Source organism: Ixodes scapularis, unplaced genomic scaffold (assembly GCF_016920785.2).
Source record: "Ixodes scapularis isolate PalLabHiFi unplaced genomic scaffold, ASM1692078v2 PGA_scaffold1__304_contigs__length_218370807, whole genome shotgun sequence".
Lineage (NCBI taxonomy): Eukaryota > Metazoa > Arthropoda > Arachnida > Ixodida > Ixodidae > Ixodes > Ixodes scapularis.
This window is the reverse complement of record NW_024609846.1, coordinates 17489795-17510785: the sequence shown is the minus strand read 5'-3', so window position 1 is coordinate 17510785 and position 20991 is coordinate 17489795. Positions and strand designations below refer to the sequence as shown.

At 42.0% G+C, this 20991-nt stretch overlaps 1 protein-coding gene across 1 annotated transcript; it reads left to right on the top strand.

Moving 5' to 3' along the window:
* The first annotated feature begins 4862 nt into the window (after positions 1 to 4862).
* On the top strand, positions 4863 to 18734 carry LOC115329809 (enteropeptidase-like). The gene is made up of 6 exons (XM_040223525.1): positions 4863 to 4911; positions 7965 to 8184; positions 8662 to 8836; positions 8909 to 9032; positions 9313 to 9479; positions 18471 to 18734. Exons 1-6 carry the CDS (start codon positions 4863 to 4865, stop codon positions 18732 to 18734), a joined length of 999 nt encoding a protein of 332 aa, XP_040079459.1.
* Positions 18735 to 20991: the final 2257 nt, after the last annotated feature.

Here is a 20991-nt window from a genome sequence, read left to right as displayed (position 1 = left end):
AGAAATTTTCCCACAGAAAAGTAGACATTTTTTTTTTGTAAGCATTGATCTCGTCAACATCTGATCACTAAGACTTTTTTATCGTCTCTGTGTCATAAAGCGATGACAAAATCTGGCAATAAAATTTCACATAAGATTTTGCCTTGGTAACAGACGACTGAATGGCTTCGCGAGTTCAGTGGCTCTCTCTGAGGGAGTCCACGGAGTGTGCAGCACTCCGGAGACTCCCTCAAACAACTTCCAACTGACTTTTTATTGAAACGCGTTCCGGTATTTGTAGTAAAACTTTATCACAAAACAACACAAACAACCATCACAGAGCATGTTCAGGGCACAGCATTATCTTGCTCCCAGGTAAGCAAGTTCCTTTTCAGATAGAGCTGTCGAAGGCTTAGCGATACACGTGTCGCCTAAGTAATTATTGCGTTCAGCTTCTACAATTTCACGTGTTATCGTAGCCTCGCCTTTTTTTAATTATAACGCATCTACCAAATAGTGGAGCATAACTGCACGTCCTGCAATGCATGTCAACAAACCTACCGTTGTGTTTTCGCTCATTGTTACAGTGCTTGCCAAGCCCATCATTTAGGCATCGCCCCGTCTGCCCGACGTACTGCACCCCACAAGACAGCAAATTTCGATATACCATGAAATGTGGGGAATTCGACAAATTTTGTTCAGTGCTGCTTTTCGCATCCTTGTTTGGCAGGCACGTCAAGCATTGTTAGTTTCCACAATTTCATGAGCGCACTGGGCACCGAAAACACTACCTTTACACTTGACCGTAAAGCCGTTTTCTTCAAATTGTTCGACACGTGGTGAATATACGATATAACAACAACTTTTTCATTCTCTATCGCCAGATGGCTTCCACTGTTTTTCTTTGAGACAGTGATTTCCTGGAAGGCCTGCAGCAACCGGAACAAGGATGTGCTTGGAGTACCCAGCTGTGGCGAAACGCATTGAGTGCTGCTCAAGACCAGCAGAGGTTTTATGCTCAGTGGAATGTTTGAATGCTTTGTTAAGACAGAGGCTAACAATACTTATTTTGATCAACTTGGAGTTGGCTGAATGAAGAGGAAGCAGCGGCTTATGCGCACGCGGATGTGATCGTCGAGAAATAAAAAACCTGAAGTAAAGAAAACGCATTGTGTTTTCTACGGGCATCTCATGCGTGGCGTCGAGCGTGGAGAGGCATTACTTAAAAGTGGTCCTGGTTTTCGCAGTCTCTGCTTAAAAAGCGTTGGTATCGGGAGCAGTAAAAACTACGAAATCATCTACGCATCTAAAACTTCCTTTACTTTGGACCCTTGAAACCGGCTGCAAAGTGTGCTATCAAGGTGTTCGAATATATATCGCTGAGGACTGGCGCGATGCACTACCCGATACATATGCCCTGTTTTTGCAAGTAATGCTTGCCATCGTAGTTAATAAAAGTTTCTAAAGATAAGAAACTGAGGAATTCTAAAGAGCCACTTCTAGAAATACCCGATTTATTTTGAAAGGCTACAAGGCTTGTTCATTGACAAGTTTGGTGTGGTAGCTTTTCAAAATATGTCGGGGATGTTTAGCAGTGGTTTTTCAGAACTACTCAAATATATCGTATACTGAGTTCTTACGACTCCTTACCCTTTTAAGCAACCAAAAAATGGTGACCCGGACGCACGGTGTAAGATACATTTAGGTGATAACTCTCTCCCGACGCGGCGACCACATTATGTTCGGCGCCCAGAGCGCTTCAATCGCAAGGGGATAACTGGCGCCCAAGTATCGAATCCCACCCAAACCGACCGCTCCCGTTGTTGCTTCCAACAATGGTCCCGCCCCCAGTCCCTCGCTTACCACTTCTTGTTGTAGTGCACCGCCGCCACGCCGCCACCAAGTCGTCAGAGTCCGTAAATCTGTTTTCTCTTCCTTCTTCCTCTTCAGGTTAAGGCTCACCTTCGTGCGCGATGGCGGCACCTGTGATCGAATCAGCACCAAAGCAGAACGCAATGCCAGCCACTGGCAGCACACCACCACCACACAATGAAAAAGGCGAGCACTCTACGCCACCGACACCATGGCCCCCAAGCAGGGACTTCTTACCCACGATGCTCACACCCCAGCGCCCTCAGCGGCGGCGCGGAATTAACTACTCCTTGTTCGAGGCTAGCACCATACATAATCGGGTCACTCCCTCTTCGCGGGAAAAGCGGCGAGAGTCATCGCTTAAGTGTATTTGCTCGACCGTGCCCGGACGTGATTTGGACACGCCAGCTTCTCGAGCCCGTACATTTTTATGTACACTCTCGAGAACCTCTCGCAAGATTCAAGCGCAAGAACAAACTAACTTGGAGAGAACCAGCCATTGCAGAATTTTCGGCCATCAAAAAGGCACTCTCGACAGCAATGCTGTTCACTCGCTCTGACATTTATCATGGCTGACGCATCCGAGACCGCAGCAGGTGAAGTTCTACTGGAGTTCGAAGACGACCAAGGGCGTCCGGTGTCATTCTTCTGAAAACTATTTTCGCCAGCAGAAACAAGATACAGTACATTCGGTAGAGAGCTACTTGGACTGTTTCTTACTATAGAACACTTCCGCCATTTTCGGGCAGGTAGACAATTTTGTATTTGTTCAAATTAAAAGTTTTTGAGTTACGCGTTTCAATCTAACAACTTCAACCATACCTCATGAGAGTTACGTCATATTTCCATCGTGCCCGGAGTTACAACAAACTTAAAATTCGTATCGGGCAAAGACAACCCCGTCGCCCATGCGTTAGCTGGAATGCACATAAACGAGATCTCTTCAACTCGACAAGTAGTAGATTTTGCAGTTCTCGCTCGAGCCAAACAGGCGAACTGTGCATATCTAAAATATCCCTCACCCTTTAAGACGTCAACGTTCCTTACAGAAACAGAATGCTCGTTAGCGACGTTTCTACGGGCACACAGCGACAATACATGTCTACGGAGATCCCACACACTATGTTTTACGCACTGCATACTGTGCCACATGCTTGTACATGCGCTACCCAACGTTTAGTCACATTATGCTCTGTGTGGCAGGGCACCAACGCTGGTGTGAGGCCTCGGTCATAATCGTGTCCTCAGTGTAAAAAAAAAAAAAATGAAAGTTCATCAAAACACGATCACATCTCGCTGCATTCTTCATCAACCTGACACTCGCTTGGGCTATGCGGATCAGGACATCGTTGGACCATAACCATCATCGCAGGGTTTCCAGCTGTGGCGTAGCCAGGAATTTGTTTCGGGGAGAGCGCCCAGTGAGCGAAAAAGACGCCGGAGACTGTGCCCCTGTTTTCTCAACAGCGGTGGATGTTCATTCCGTGCGTTCGTGGTTTTCGCTAAGCGTGCTACTGACAGTGTGTGTGTGTCCTTCTGGTGCACCTGCTCGGTTTTATTTGTCGAATTATCGTACATCTAGGTATTTACGCAGCGACATTGTGAGTACTTTGAGAGATATTTTTTCGGCAAAGAACTCAGTTGCTTCTATTTGGTCTGATGGCTTTTGTCTGCAGCTGTGCAAATTGTTTCACTGGTATTGACCCTGTGAAATAAAGGCCTGGATCTTTCAGGCCTATATGAATTAGCCGCGTTTTATTTTGTTAACGAATTGTCCAGCATCTGTTAAACATACACCACCCACAATTCACAGGCTTCTTCCTGTCTGCCTTCCATTGACGTACGAAAAAAAAACGGTAAGTGATTTCTGGTAAATTATGGCTTTACTGGAAGGGAAGAGAGCCCCATAATTTAGTAAAATAATTTTTTACTGAAAATGAAATTCCAGTAAAAATATTTTTCAATTGGGAGTTATGACATTATACAATAATTCTTAGCCTGAAAAATTCACCACGCGTAAATCATGACGAATATGAACTCGGACCTATTCGCACAAAGCAAAAAAATAATGAGGATGATAGGACTAATATTGGTAATACGGAATACATGTCACACAGAGAGTTAAGCGCGATCCGTATGAGAAAGCACAATACTTTTAACACCTTGCTGAATCAACCTGGGACTGGGGTAGAGAAGCCACATCGAAACGTAGAAGAGACAAAAAATCTGAGACGTCGTCCTGTCTATTTTCTCTCTCGTCTCCGTTTTTTTTGTTTGTACTCAACCGTGCACCTGCACCACCTGCACCCTTACCATATTTTCCCTTTTAACGCATTTCCGCAGATATGAAAGAGTGAACTAAGAAGTGTGATGCCGGTGGTGACAACGTGCAATAATTATTTGTCTCAACTTTCAGTGGGAATCGACACGGATTCAAAGTGTTTGGTAAGCGTCGCGACGCCATTACTTTGCATGCTCTTATTTTTGCGCCAGTCACCCCGGGTCTGCTGGAAACGGGCCGCTGTCCCGGTGTTTCTGAAAGGACCGCGGCCAGCCGTTTCGCAGGTGAGAATGCCTCCGCCAGCCAGATGTGGTCAGCGGACCGTGTTTTGAAAACCCCTGAATTAAACCGTTATACCAAAGAAGTCGTGGGGATCCGTCAACTTTGCGTTCAAAGCAATTTCTAAACCCCTCTGACATCTCAATGCCGAAACGTTTGGTGTGGGCATCAAAATAGCACAATACATATTCAAAGGTGACTTTCAATTGTTTAGAAGTGGGTGGTAACATCGGAATCTGAAACCGTATTTTCGCTGCATCGAAACAACTTCATAGTTCAAATGACATCACAAAAGCGCTTTGTATTTGAGGATGAAGGCGGAAGTTCTTGCATCAGCATAAGGGCATTTAAGTCGCATACAAGCGCATTTAACACGGACACGCAGCACTTGTGTTTTTCCCAGTTTGGAATCAAAAAACAACCTAGGAGGTCCTTGCCGATATTGAGAGCAATGAATTCACTCTTTCTCGTCTTCGTATATACCATGGCCTTGCTATACGGTAAGTGAGCAAATCGCCATTAATTAACGATGTGATATATGTTTACCATTCAAGCAGAAACCATTGGCGACAAGACATGTATTTCTGACTCTAGCATTACCTTTGCGCTATAGTCTCTCTCAGCATGTGCGTAGGGATCGCGCATATGTCTTTTATTCCTTGATAACATAGTCTAATGTGCAGCCACTAAGTTACAACTAAGCTTAGTATTTCTCACGTTGGTGCCTTCGTTGCTTGTCGCGGAGCGTCTATTGACTTTAACTTGTTCAAAAATTAAGTCGCAATTAAAGCTTGATCAAATATATATTTTTGTTTCTGCTCATTGTCCCCTTCAAAAAGTTGTCTTGCAACTTAGCTGAGTTATATTGATCTCTACAACAATATATGTCGAGAAATGCTCCTATAAAAATAAAGCAATATAAGTTTATAAGCGAATGTGAGAAACATCTTGCAAGACAACTGCATTTCGAAAAGGACAGTCAGTGATTAAAAAGGATCATGAACTTCCCTGTCTTTTTACCAATAAAACAATTCCCCTCAGAGGCTCCGACACAAATTGACGTGCCTAGGGGTATCTAGTTGTCTTCGGCCACCCTCTAGAATTACTTAGACTTGAAGTAAACATATATTTATATTTTTGGTAGGACATTGAACGCGCTGTAGATATCCCTGTGTTTTAAAATAAGCCTCATCAGCACATATCTTCACTGAAGAGCACCGGCATTTTGTATACCAATTTAAAAACATAATTTTTACAGTTAAACGTGAGCGCGTTGGTTTTGATGACTTTTTACAGAAAGAATAAACAGAAAGGACGGACAAGGACGGACAAGGACGAAAGATGTCCGTCCTTGTCCGTCCTTTCTGTTTATTCTTTCTTTATTTATTTGTCTGTTCATGATGTCCGTCCTTGTCCGTCCTTTCTGTTTATTCTTTCTGTAAAAAGTCATAATTTTTACGTTTAGCCTGGAATAGTGTTTTTCACGAAAGAGCAGACTATTAGTGTATGAGTAAAAATGTAGGCTTGATATTCTTGGTACACATGATAACTAGTAATGGACATTTCTTTAATACAAAAGATTGTTGGTTGTTTCGCTTATTCATGTTCAGGTCTTGAAGTCACTTCAGTGTCAGTCACGCCAAACCTAAACTGAAGCCAAAACCATGCAAATCTGGTCCTACTTGGCCCGGTTAGACAGACGTCAGTTCTGCCCCCACCCCCTTGATAGCTTTCTCTCATTGCCACAGAGAGACGTCCCCGAGTATAGTCCATCATTTTCGTGGCGTTTTAGAAGTGAAGAGTTCCCGTGTGCGGCTTCGATCGGCGCTCAAGTAGCTCGCGGAACCACGCACTTCCAAAGAGCTTTGCGGCCGCCCCATTTCGCGACCCGGACGACCCCTGTCAGCCAGAAAATTTTGAGAACCTGCTAAGCCGTCGAAACCCGGTCAGCGCGACTCCCCACCTGCATTGTTCTTTGGGAGTTTGCCGGACGTTCTTGAAAGTTTTTATTTATTTGTCTGTTCATGATGCTTACCCTTTTTGTATTACCTTCCTCTGTGAGAACCAGCGAATAACAGGTCTCGTCGACGGCTGGGCCTTCGCAGCATGCCGACGAAGAAAGCGAGCATCAAACAGTTCGCGACGCGGGTCATTCGATGTTCTTCAATGATTGATTCAGTAGAGATAATCGTTGAAAAGTCTTCCCACCTATGATCCCTTTATTCGGGAAAAATAGCTGTTGGGCCCAGGGTAAATGACGGAAAAAATAGACCCGATTCATTTTTTTAATGTCGTACAAAAACGCACTTTTCATAACATTCCCTAAAATAAACCGGATTCTGCCCTAATGTCGTGAAGGGACTGTTCGTCGGCACTCTATATTGGATATGCTGTGTTATCTGAGATATTTCTTGAATAAATCTTTTTTTTTTTTCGGATTACGCAGCACCGTACGGTACTGTCAATATATTGTATTTTCATGAGACTTGTTGGATGTCATGTTGTGACCGAGCAATGCCCATGCCTTTCGGCTCTCTTGAGTGTACCAATATTTTCGGCAGTTAATATCTTTGTAGGTTGACACGGCTGGGTGTAGGGCGTATTAAAAATCTGCATGAAATGCAACAAATATTCCGCCTGTATTTGATTTTGTTCTGTCGTGTACGGGGCCACCAAAAATTGCTTTCATTTGTTTTCTTTTTTCAAGAACTTGTACATTGATTTTTTTTAAAGCGTGGCGAAATTGTATTCCCCACAAGACACAAAAGAATAAATAAAACGAATAAATTTAGCCTCAACCCCTGTCCGGAATTGCGCTTACACAGGCTGCTACTGCTTTTTGAAGCTATGTCGGCCGACAGCGTAGCTCAGTCGGCCGACATAGACGTACTCTCTCAAACCCAGAAGCACGCGGTGTAAACCACTTTATTCGAAAAGGTCGCTAGAAAGGTCTATAGAATTGACTGCATAGGCACATAAAGTCATATTAGAGAGCTTTCGATGATGGATCCCATACCTCCAATACCCCTGATAACGATAAGGTGCTTGAGGAGAAACGGCGACGGTGTATCGGGCATTGCTGTCGGAGTCATCAGAACGATCGACTAAAACTCTCTAATGATCACTTTTCCGATTTGCTTAACTTGTATGGCAACCGCATTTACTGAACATGGAATATTTGAGGTGAAACACCTAGTGGAAAAGCAGTAATGGTCATAGATACAGCTACAACTAGCTTTTTGTTAGACTGTAGGATTAGAATTCTCCCGGTCCGCAAAGAACAGCAGATTTTGTTTCGCGATGAGTTTGAGTCCATTACAAAAAATGACTCCCTGCTACTTTATCCTGACACTTTGCGACCGTAAACCCAAAACAATCCCAGCTACATCTCAGGTAGGATACACTATGCAACGATGTTGCTTATGTGTAGAAAACAAAATTGTGCATTCCAAAATCGAATGTTAAAGTCGTTCATACATTCACCTTTTTGCAATGACGATTTTCAACGCAAATTTTGTGTTTGAATGTGCACTCGCTAACTGGATGGTTGCAGAATCTGCAAGTCCAGCACGCACAGACGAAAAGGATACGCAGTATAAGTGCGGAAAACGCCAAAAAGAAAAACATATTTCTGGAAGAATCATCAATGGTACCGAGGCCCTCCCGGAACACTGGCCCTGGATGGTCGCAATCTATAATTCAAACGATACCTTACTATGCGGTGGGGTCTTAATTGGCGAAAAATATGTGGTAACGGCAACACATTGTTTTCTGTAAGTGATTTTTGTTTTCCAATTTAATGTATGCATGCATTTTAATTTTTTTTATATAATACTTAATTGCTGTCTGCGTATTCCCAGTCCGTTTTTCGTTAGTTGGAAGGGTTATTCAGCCACTTCTTTTGCAGTGCGGTTTGAGGCACGAAGCAACGGACGCGTTTCTGTTTTTTCAGCGTGAAATTCGCATTTGATGGCGGCCCATAATTAGACAAGAACCCCGATAATCAAATTTCTTTTAAAGTTTAAACAATTATAGTGTGTAAGGCATTCAGATTACACGGGGTGATAAAAGTAGCCTTTAAAATCCAATTTAAATTTCTAACTTGGGGCCAATAAACGATATTGTGCCTGTCAAAGAGGTAGGACGCAAGTTGTATCTCAAGTGTATTAATGAACTTTGTATATTAATTCTGAATATAAAACTTACTGAACTGGGTAACAGTAACTGTCTGCTTTTTCTTTATAATAAAGAAATAAAGACGGTCATGAGTTTTCAGTTCGTCTTGGAACCACACTCGAAACCAATGTTTCTCAATGCAACGCTCCACAAGATCAAGAATACAATGACAATCCTGAAAGCCAGGTGATCTGCGCTGAAGTTGACAGTATCTGCACCCCTATTCAAAACAACTGTGGCCTTTTCATGGTACGTAAATATCAACGGTCCTAACATCATTAAATGTTGTGCATCATGGTTTTGTCTACATTACCTTCACAGAAAGACATTGCTGTTGTAAAATTAAAAACGAAAGTCAAATATACTGACTATATTCAGCCAATCTGCCTTCCGGAAAACTGTGTCGATCCCCCTGCAACTGCAAGCAGCGCATCCTATGCTGCTGGCTGAAGAGGAATATATGGTAAATGGCTTAATTTTAATTTTTACTACAGACGCGAATCATTATAAAATACAACTCCGCAACTCTGAATGATTTCGTAATTTATGTACTAAACTGGTAATTAAAAAAAGTTTCTAATGCGTTATGTGACATATAGCTTGTACGTTGATCAGACGGCGATTGATGTTTCGCAGATGCTGGCATGACCAATAAGGCCCTGGAATGTACAAACATTCGTATGGCCTTTATTAATATTTCAATTTAATATTTGTTTTACTCCCAGAGTACCACAATTCAGATAAATATGAAGAAACAAAATTGGTCGTATTTCGATACGCAAACACACTGATGGAACGAAAATTACATCTCATGGATCAGGAGCAATGCTCTGCCCAAATGAAAAGCGAAGTTCCTGGCTACATCATTTGCACGAGTGGAGGAGCATGTTATGTGAGTAAAGAAAACCCTTGAACTGTGCTCCCTATAACACTCAAATATCATATAATAAATCTTATTTCTTCTTGCATCTAAGTTCACAAAGCATGCAGTTCATTTTAGTGTAACCCTGAAGTCCTAAATGTTTGTCACGCCGATCGTCCGTCCATTCGTGTCATCATTTCACCGCTGTTCAGCAAGGAAATCAACGTTGCCTGTCCTCTCACGTTAAAGGATTGGTTCCTACTCTAAATTGAGCAGGAAAGTCGGAATCACGTTACCTGAGCACTTATTTAGTTTTTTCGTTAAATATGGCAATAAAATTGATGTGCCGTGATTTAAAACCGATTTAAAAGTATTGCAAAATTTACAGGAGAAAAAAACATCCCGTCTTTTGTCAGGCGGTCTTTACGGTAATTTAGCTTTCCCGCTAAATTTAACAGTAAAAACATTGTTTCCCCGCTAAATTTAGCACTGAAATATGTGTCACGAGACTTATACACCAATTCCTTTTTTCTCTAACTTTAGGGAGGAAATGATTGAGCATTTATTCTCCTTCTCTCACGAAAGGCTTTAACGTTTCCTTGTGAAATTGAGACGAGTGTATATTAAATAGTGTATCCTATGCATTGCAGGGCTTTGGAAATAAATGTCGCTCTGTTCATCTGGTGAAAAACTAAGTTTGTCTCAAGCATCTCGATTTGTCTAGAAGATTTGAATGATATGTGTATTAATCTGAGGTGTCTCCAATTTGCTTTTGTTACTAAACTACGTTCTCAACATGATATAGCACCTTGATTGCACATTAATACTTTCTACTCAAAGAAAGGACACGTTCGGGGCCATAATTGGCGCCACCTTTCTTAACTAGATCTGGAAATTGAAGAGACATATCCCCTCCATATGCGCGAGGAACCCGCCACGATCACCTATATTCCGGCACGTAAATTCAATCCGCCGGCGAGGGAGAGCAATCAGATTATTAGTGAAGGGATACATACTTTTTACTATAGACATTATTAATTACCGACAGTGAGGAATATCGTCCAGTCGTGATATTCGGACCGAAGAACAAACAAACGCTCTGTAGATGGACGTTCCGGCGCAGATAAACGGAAAACATGGCGGAGTATTGTTCGGGACACACGATGAAGCATGAACTTTGAGAACTGCTGCGGGTCGAATGACATGAAAATACGTGTAGAGCAAGGCTGGACGCGGGTACACCAGAGCGAAATCGAAAACGATGACTGTGGGAGGGTGCAGACGGGGCCCAGAGGCCGTGGGAGCATTAGATGAGGCCTGGGTGGGTAGCGGTTCACTATATGATGCAACGCGGACGCTGTCGTTACGGACGCTGTCGATCAGCTTCGAATGCGAATCGGCAGGCCACATTTAGGTAATAATAATAGCTTATTCACAAATCCGCATCAAGGTTAAAAAAAAAACGTCTCACAAAAGCACATGCGTGCAAGTGCGCGAGAACGGGTAGTCCATTCAAACTACCTTTTACGCAATACTACAAACATTTTCTTCATACATCTATTCAGTGTTGAGGCACAAAAGAAACAAAACAAAGACAAAAGATACTTGCTACAAATTAGATATCACGGACACACTGCTAGAGAAATTGCAGTGTGACCAATGTGCCAAATACTCAGAAACAACAAAAAACAGTCATTTATTTATTTATTTATTTATTTATTTATTTATTCTGCTTAATGTGCCCACAAACAGCTCGAGGCCTTATTAGTGCGCACATATTAAAACAATAAAAGAACAGATACAGACCAACAAACAAGCAAGACGTGATTTAAAAAAGGTAAAAGGAAATAAATAACACTACGGAGAACAATGGAGAACAGCAGAGCACAGATGTTTGTCAAGCGGCCAACAATGCTCTTCTAAAATTTAAAAAGGGTGGAAACAATTCTAAATCCCTCCTATCTCGATTATAGTGGAGCTGAAGGCGTGTCATCGGGGACTAAACACAAACTTTCTGCGGGTAGAAAAGAAGTGAAAATCTGGTCCACTTTTGGGGAACACTGAAAGAAATCGCACTTAGAAGCAAAGGTGCATCAATTGTAGCGTTCACTATCTTATACAAAACATTCATGTCTCGCGCTAATCTTCTTTTATGCAAGGGTACCAGGTCAAGCACATTAAGTAAGTATTCATATTCAAAATAAATGCCCCTCCGAATCCATCGATCATAAACAATACGCACGAGACGACCGCTGGACTTTTTCTGAAATACATCAATGAGTAGATCCAATGGTGTTCCAGATGACTGAGCAGAACTGAAGTTTAGACAAAACAAGGGCGCGAAATAGATGAATCATGCTAGCGTAAGTACGAAAATTCTGCACCATTCGGGAAATAACGCCTAGCATCTGATAAGAATCATTCACAACTTTCGAAACATGCTCAGTAAACGAAAGGCGGCAATCAAACGGCACTCCCAGGCCACGAATAGTATCAGACCTCGCGATAGCTGAACCTAACATGGTATACGGATACTCAATGCAGCTTGTCTTACGGGCAAAGGAAACAACCTTGGTCTCACCCGGGTTAAGTACTAAATTATTTTTTAAGCACCAGTTTAGAACTGCTCAACATCGTCTTGCATCTTTAGACAGTCAGTAGTTTAATGAATTTCGCGGTAAATCTTAACATCGTCTGCAAACTCCGGCACCTTTGAATGCTGCACAATGTCTACGAAGTCATGCACAAAAATATTGAATAACAACGGCCCCAGGTTTGACCCTTGATCCACTCCAGTATATAAAACATACGAGGCAGAAAAACACCATTCATACAGCACTCTGCTAGGTCTTCCGCCAAGATAACTAAATAACCAACTGCAAAACGAGCAAGTCATGCACAACGCTGAACACTTGGCGAGTAACAACTTATTATCTACGAGATCAGAAGCTTTAAATCAATCGAAATAAATAACATAAACTTGCCCACAGGACGTGACCTTAGGTATAGTATGTTCCCAAAATGATACAAGGTTTGTTTCCACTGAACGCCGTTGACAAAAACCATGTTGGTTGAGACAAAGAGACAACTTAAAATGAAAATAAATATTCTTATACATTGCCCTTTCAAATACCTTAGAAAAAAAGCAAAGAAGAGAAATTGGCCTATAGTTATTAACGCAGTAAGTGCGACCAGATTTATGTATAGAAACAACCACTGCACCCTTCCATCCTTGAGGAAATACATTGGCCTCCAAGGACATGTTGAAAACATGTAGCAAGACAGGGGCAAAAATATCCCTGCATTCCTCTACGATGAAAGCAGGAATTCCGTCCTCATCGCAGGACATTTTTGAAGTGAGCTCATTTATTGCGGAAAGCACATCTCCAAGCGTAAGATTTGGAACTTCCAAGCTGTCGTTTGTTGGAATCAAGTCATGATTCCAGCAAACGACAAAAGCGAGGATAAGGGTCCCAAGGAAAAATACACAATGGCAACTAATAAACCAGCACGTTTTGTCAAGGTATCTGGTGTAAATCTACAAGTAATTGTAATACTGTACATAGGGAATTGGAGAACGCATGAAGATTTCGCTTCATTGTTGTGTTGCACTCGGCCAAGGTACGCAGGAGAGAATAAAAAAAAAAAAGAACTCGTAAGAACGACTAATTAACCTTCAGTTTTCTGTATAGACGATTTCCTCCTTGCCTTTTTTTACGGATTTAGAGGAGTGGAGGGTGTGAAGTTTTTAAGGAAGCTGGTTGACATATGCATGCACATAAAATTTGCGGAGCCTAGTTCCATAGTTAGTCTATATTTTTGGTATCTGAAGCTTTTCCGTGTTTCTCAGTTGCCTTTCTTTGATGGTGTTCATTTTGAATTCGGATGTGAAGTAATAATTCGTCAGAATGACAAATTTGCGCAGTTTATTTACTGTCAATAGGTCAAGTTCTGACAGGTGATCTTCAAACACTATATTTTCAAGTTTGGCTTCATAGGCGATGTTCCGCACCTTCCTTTTAATTAACTTATTTATTCTTTGTTTTTCGAAGTCAGGATGCATAGGTAATAATTCCATAACTTAGTTTTGACTCTGCTAACATTTTCTAAATTAATCGTCTTAGCCAGATGTCTGTGGGGTTCAGTAATCTGTATAAGTAAGATGATATTGTTCGTAAGTGATTTATTAGGTGGTCTTCATAGAAATTCAACGACAGATGCTCGTCAAAATACGTGTCTAGATATTTTGTGCTTCTGGTATATGAAAGTGGCGTACAGCTGCACTGAGTGCATTGAGTTGTATGTAAAAAGAGGAGTTTTTTTAAGGTTAATACGCCTTTGGTGCGTTCGAAAGCATATTAGTTGTGTTTTTTTTTTCATTGTTGTCAAGTATAGAGTTTTCAGAAAGCTAGTCCATTGTATTACTGAAGTCACATCGCAAGCTTTTGACAGCATTATCACGTTTATTTGCCAGGACTAGTGCTGTGTCGTCAGCGTACTGATAGGGATTAGATTTTAGAGGGAGTTAGGCACGACCGTTCATGGAGATGTTAAAAAGCATAGGGTCTTAAACAGATCCCTGAGCCAAACCGCAAGTTGTGTGCAATCAATCCTTAAAACATTTTTCATTCCTAACTCGTTGTGTCCGGTTGGAGAAGTTACTTTTAAACAAATGTAGGAAGTTCCCTTGAAAGCCAAGGTTTTCTATGCTATGTAGTAATATGGAATGATCAATTGTGTCAGATGTTTTTGTCAGGTCAAGAAGTATTGGAAATACTAAATTATTAGTATATATATTTTAGTTCATGTCATATGTCATGGCTTCACTTAGAAACGCAGTACAAAAATGTTGCCGAAAGCCTTATGGGGTGGGGTGTTGCTCATTAGTGAATATTGCATTCAAATATAGGCCATAATTTTTAAAGCAACTCTTTCCTTTATCTGCGAGATAACGGACATTAGTGCGGTGGGCCTGTTGTCTAATTCATTTTCCCCTCTTTTGTTTATAAGCAAGTCGGACTATCGCAGCTTCAAGGTTATCGGATATAATACCTGTCTTCTATGTTCCATTTATTACCGCCAGCAAAACATGATTTAAGTTGGTATAGTTTTCTTTTATGTCTCGTGTTCTTAGTTGATCCTATCCCGCCGGTTTTATGATTGACATACTGTTAATTATATATTCTAGATCTGTATTTGTCGTTTCTGGTATAGGTATGCCGAGTAATGTACATTCGACAGTGGCTTTCCAGTGTCTGTGCATTGTTTGCCGGCTCGCGCAAATCTTGTACAACTTTAGCGAAGTTGTTTTGATATTGTTACTGAGAGTATAGTGATCGCTGACTCCAAATTTTTTTTTATACATTCCTCAATCCTGTCTTCAGGTGGTTTTCCCATTATTTGATTCACAATATTACGCGTTTTTTTATGTTTTTCTTACAATATGGAGTTGTGTCACATTGAATTTCTTTTTTGCTAGTTTAATCTTCTTCGTCACTCTATTCCGTACCTGCCTGAACTCTTCCTTTAGTGTTCCATCTTTGGAGTTTTGCTTACATCTATTCCAAGATCTATTTTTTTCATAACTTAGTTCTAGTATTATGTCGTTAACCAAGACAGCTCCTGGCTTCCGCTGTTCCAGTCTAATTGTTTTATAAGAGCTGTCATATATTCCTTTGAATATGGCTATCACTCTTTTGAAAAGGTTTAGGTGGTCTAGGTGCAGCAAAGCGCTTCAGTTATGTATTTTATTATTGCTGTCTATTTCTTTTCATCTAGAAATTTCTTGAATTGTTTTCCCGGGGAGCTTTTAGTTTCGGCCTCACGCATGAGTTTAGAGCGACAAAGTAGTGCTATGCTACTTTGTGTTTTATTATCGCCACGATAAATTTGTCGGTACAAGTACGCAGTATTATATGCTCGATACAGCTTTTCGTCACTTTATCACCTAGGTATTCTTCACGTGTGAAACCGTCAATCATATTTTTCAATTCGAAGTTTTACAATACATCAAGATTTTCTATTACTCCGGGTTTGCTGCGGCACATAACATCGATGTTGAAATCGCCTGCTAGTACGACATGGTCATTGTTATTAAAAGTCTTCAAGAGTTTTATGAACTCATCGTAGAATAAGTTTCGTCGTAAATGACACTTCAGGCCTATGAACAGTGAAGGCCAGAACTTTTGCATGATTTATAAACACCTCCGCACGGTCCGAAAAACAATCATTTTTATGTAAGCTAACATTCTCCCTCCTTTCTGCCATCTCGACGTATTGAAGTTGAATAAAAGCTATCTGCATGAAACGGTAACGGTTCTTTTGCTCCAATGTTTACTTCAGTTATTATTATTTCATTGATATCTTCGAGCGAACTAGCAAGGTATACGTTAGGTTCATCCCAATGTTTTTTTTTTTTTGTTTTTTTTTAATGATTCTGCTGTTAATTTAAAGGCCATGTAGCTGCTCGTCCTCCATTCCTATTTTCTACTATATTTTTACTCATCTATTCCAGTCGTTAAGTATGCTACACGTGGCACACTTACCACGTGCAGGCAAAGCGAAGGATCACCGCCGATCCTTCGCTTTGCCTGACCAGTATTTTTTCATTTCTCATGCAAAAAAACCTGTAACCCCTCTTCCTTGCACACTCCTTTCCGTTCCAGAACAACCATTTCTGCAGATTTGTCAACTCCTCGTTGATGAAGATATGATTCTACTTTAGCGCTTTGCCCTTGCTGACTTACCGGTCTCATTCCGATATTTCGTTGAATCGAACAATGATCGAAGCATTCTTATCATCTCTCGCTCTTAGTCTCTGCATGGCCTTGACCTATCTGGTTCTGGGAAAGGTAGGTCTAGCCTCGTTGCTAGATATTTCAGAATTGTTGGTAGGTGTTTGTGTACGTTTGGGACAATCCCGTGGATGGCACTGTTTCTCGTTCGTTCAAATCGGTCTATATATTCAACTGCCCACTCTAAGTCTTTTATTCGCGCATCACTGTCAAAAGTAAGCAGCTCGATCTCCTTTGTTCTTTTCCTGAGGTTCTTCGTGACAGTTGTCAGTGAGCCGATGTTTTTTAGGAGATCGTCGTACTTTTTAGATAGCAATTTCGCTGATTTTTAATAGATTCAGTGGTTTTCTCTTGATCATCCAGTTTTTAGATCTTAGTGTCGTGTTGCACAGACTGCAGATTCAGCTTCTTTTCGATGTTTTTAATCGTAGTCAAAACCTCGGTCATCTTTTTGTTTGTCCGCACTTTTGGCGCCAATATAGCCGCTTGTCCGTAATCTGAAGTTTCGGCAGTGCCCTGGGAAATCTTGTCACATCCCTGCTGTTTTTGACGTTGGGTGTTCAGTTTACGCGTTGCACAGAGCCAAGTCAGCGGATTTACCGCTTTTTCGTATTTTGATGTGACTCCCGAGCACTTCCCGATATGGCACAAGCTGTTGCATTTTGTGCATTTTAACACTTGGCTATCATCTGTCCCTTCTTTCATACATCCTAAGCAAACATTTTTTTCGATGTGAGAAATGGCTCAGTACGGGAGAGCGCAGTCCAGCGGAGTGTGCGGTGCAATGAAAAGAAAAAAAAAAGCAGCACCCACCAGAGGAGCAGAAAACAAAATGTTACGATCCATTCAGTCACTCCGCCGGACTGCGCTGGTTCCCAGTTAGCTGTTTACTTATATGGGCTATATCCCGCGATGTCTAGTAACCTGGCCCGCTTTCTTTCGTTTTCTGAGCAGCAGAAAGAGAAACACGGCTCCTGAACTTATCATACAATCTCTCCGATGCTGCTCTGAGATTAGAGATCCACAAGGCACATGCTCCCGACAATTAAATTCTTTATCCAGTTGTGTCACAGCAGCGATTGGACAAAAACCACAACCCAAATGTCTGCTAAGGTTTCGATGGTAACCGGTCCAATGTTCAAGTGATCATGCTCTGCTCCTGTCTACTAAATTAACTCTATTCAACAAACGTCGCCCACGAGTGTTTTTCACGCATTTTGCTTGATAACGTCAACCAGCTCTGAGAATGAAAGATTAAAAGAAATAGTTCCTAAGATTACACTGCACTAAACATACTTCTGCCTCTGTAGAATTCGTTGTGAGTTCGGCTGCGCTTCCTTTGTGACGCATGTTTATGTGAAATGCTCAACATTTTAACTCACTATTGGTGTGTGACCAGAATAATCAGCCCGCACTCTCATTGTGTCACTAAGAGGAACTTTTAGTTATTCACTAAAAGCACGAGCTAAGGAAAGAGTTAGCATGAAGGATTAGTTGTTTTTTGTCGCTCGCACTTGTCATAAAATGAAGTATCATAATTTCTTGTTATGTCCAGAAGTGCACCTTGACTGCGATCTAGATTGTAACGTACTTGTACGTTCAGTTAGATTCTACACTGTTCACAACGAGTAAAATTACGAGCTTCTTTTCTAAACGTCTGTAGAACAGCTCCCAATAGCAAATACTAACAACATGCTTACCTGAACAAAACAAATTCTTACTTCCCCTTGTTTATATTTTATTGCTATCAAAGGAAATATTTCGAGAGCCAACAGTTGTGCAGCTTAGTATGCATCAATGTCGTAAAGGTCGCGTTGCAGTGCTCGGTCTACAAATATCAAGGCTGGTCAATATATTGAAAGTATACGCGAATAACGGGTGATATGTACTAGTCTTATAATAGAAGCATTGAGAGATATAATCTGTTTTAACCCTTGTGGTCAACAAGAAAACTTCTCAAATAGATGTTTTCAATTTACAAGCAACACCTTGATGTCTGTTCTTTTGTTCGTTCTAAGTGTTTTTGTCTGTTACAGCAGAACGTTGGAGTCCTTTACGCTTATGCGCTACAGCCTGAAAACCTGCAAAACGCTGTAACATTAGCACTAGTACTGCTAGTAAATCACGCTGAGAAACGTGTTACGTTTGATAAACACATATTTCTAATCTTTCTGTATAGTATAAAAAATAAAATTGAGTCTAACATTTTATTCTGTTTTATTTTCAGGGAGACAGTGGAGGACCCTTGATATACGAAGATAACGGCCGGTGGACTCTTATTGGTGTGATTTCTGACGGACCAGATAACTGCCTTTACCCGGAGAGACCTCTACTCTTTGTGAAGGTCTCGCACTTCGTAGACTCGCTTATTTCGAAATTTATGGAGCCTGGAAGTCACAGTGACAAAAATTCCACGTGTGCTACGGAGAATGCCCGTAAAGAGTGTGTAACGAAGTTCTATCAGTTCTACAACCAGTCTGTAGAACCATAAGACATCCTGAAGGCATCTCTACCTTTCATCAGTTCTACCACATGTCTATAGAACCTTAAGACATCCTGAAGGCATCTACCTTCTATCAGTTCTACAACATGTCTGTAGAACCATAGGACATCCTAAAGGCACACACCTTCTATCAATTTTACAACATGTCTGTAGAACCAGAAGACATCCTAAAGGCATCTAATTTAATAAAAAAAATATTTACGCCTGTGTACAGTTTTATTTGCCTACATTTATATTGTTACTTGCTTCGTGATGAAAACTGGTAATGAAAATACGGTGAGCGAGCCGGGGTGCTGGTGGAAGTGGCCTCTACTGTTATTTTCTACCACTGTCAACTGGATTTCCTTCGTCTGGCGCAGTCACCGGTTACATTCATAATGAAAACTGTCTTTGCTCGTGCTATGCTCGTGCTCAAAATGCAATGAAAGAACCTTTTTTTCGTTTTGTTTTTAGCAAGAATCTTTTATTCGTAGTTTGGAGATGACATCCCTGGTCACTGTAGTGATATTTCCTTTCCCAACAGGGTTATTCCGAAAGCTCCTTGGAGATACCATTCGCAAATTGATTAAAGCAAAATGTTCAAAAACGCTTATTTTGAAAATCATAATTCGCAGGATGCAGCACTTAACGTAGCGATCGATTAAATTTGTTTAGAAGACAGTAAACATCACGTATTATTATGTTGTCAGGTCGGTCTGTCACGTGATACCATAAAGTCAAATGTCTTCGCGTCACTCGACCTGGTCACGAGACGCCGTGACGTCACGTTACTTTACGTCATGCGACGTGGACATGTGACCTGACATCACTCAACTCCGTCTCGTTTCGCGAAGTTCAGACATCAAGTCGTGGTCTTACGTAATACCGTAACATCACGTGACCGGATAGAAGCAACAAAGAATGTGCAGGCCAGCTGGTGAACGTTTAACATCTTCAAATCCTCACGCAGAGGAACGAAAAGGAGGGTGACGCACAAAGGGAGCTCAATCACACCTGTGATACTTATTCCCGCTTCCTTGTTCTTATGTACGTGCCCCAACCGATCCTCCGTCGTAGGAATTCCGATACCACCCTACAAAAGCCTTTCCTGCTCCTAACCTTGAGCGGAATTAAACTTCGCGACCGAAAAGCCTAATCTAACCCCAAATCCACGGTCATTCCTTCGATCCCGGCTCAAACAAACCAGTAAAGCGACATCGGGCCCTTCTTTGCCCGTTACTGGTGATTGGCCAGATACTAACGTCAAAATTTGACCTCGACCTCTCGTCCAACATCCAAAAAAACAATTGCTCTGACATGTCTTGTCATCCTACCTCGGCAAACCTCACTCATGAGGGCCCTCACTCACCCTCACTCACCCTCATCTTCACAGGTGAGGTGAGGGTGAGTGAGTTTCTGAACCAGGAAAATTCATGAGCGTGAGGGTGAGCGAGGGCCGTGAGGGCTGTGACGGATGTGAGGACCGTGAGTGCGTGAGGGCCGTGAGGGCGGTGAGTGCGTGAGGAGTGTGAGGGCGGTGAGTGGGCGTGAGGGCCATGAGTGCGTGAGGGGTGTGAGGGCTGGGAGTGCGGAAGGGGTGTGAGCGACATGAGTGCGTGAGGGGCGTGAGGGCAGTGAGTGGCATGAGTGCGTGAGGGGCGTGAGAAGCGTGAGGGCGGTGAGTGCGTGAGGGCGGTGAGTGCGTGAGGGGTGTGAGGGCCATGAGTGCGTGAGGGCCGTGAGGGCGGTGACTGCGTGAGGAGCTCCTCAGACGGAGCAACTTTCTCAGCAAATTGGTGTTGATGGCGGGTTGTTCCCTAGCTTTTCCTAGATCGGCACGAATGGCTGAGATCCGGTTCGGCTCGAAACAAGCGAGCAACTCGGAACAATTATGAAGACGTTTGAAGCGGCTACATCCAGTCAGAAACGCGATATTTTCACGTGATATCTCATGCCGGTGATGATGACAACAAAAGACATGGTTCTGGTTTGATATTGATCGTTTTTGGAAATAAACTGTTTCACAAAATGCATTAGTATTCTCAACGTAATTTAAATGGATAAAAACACGTTTATAGCACGTAATTGTGCGTCTAAATAGTGGAAGGAAAATAAAGTTTCATGATGATGATGACAAATCGCAGCAATTGGTTGCTGCGTTAGAACGCGGGCGGCCCGTGTTGCTGGTGTTGCGACGTCAAGTTTTTGGGCGAAATTGCCCCGATCTGAAGCGGGGCTTGGCGTGAGGGCCATGAGTGCGTGAGGG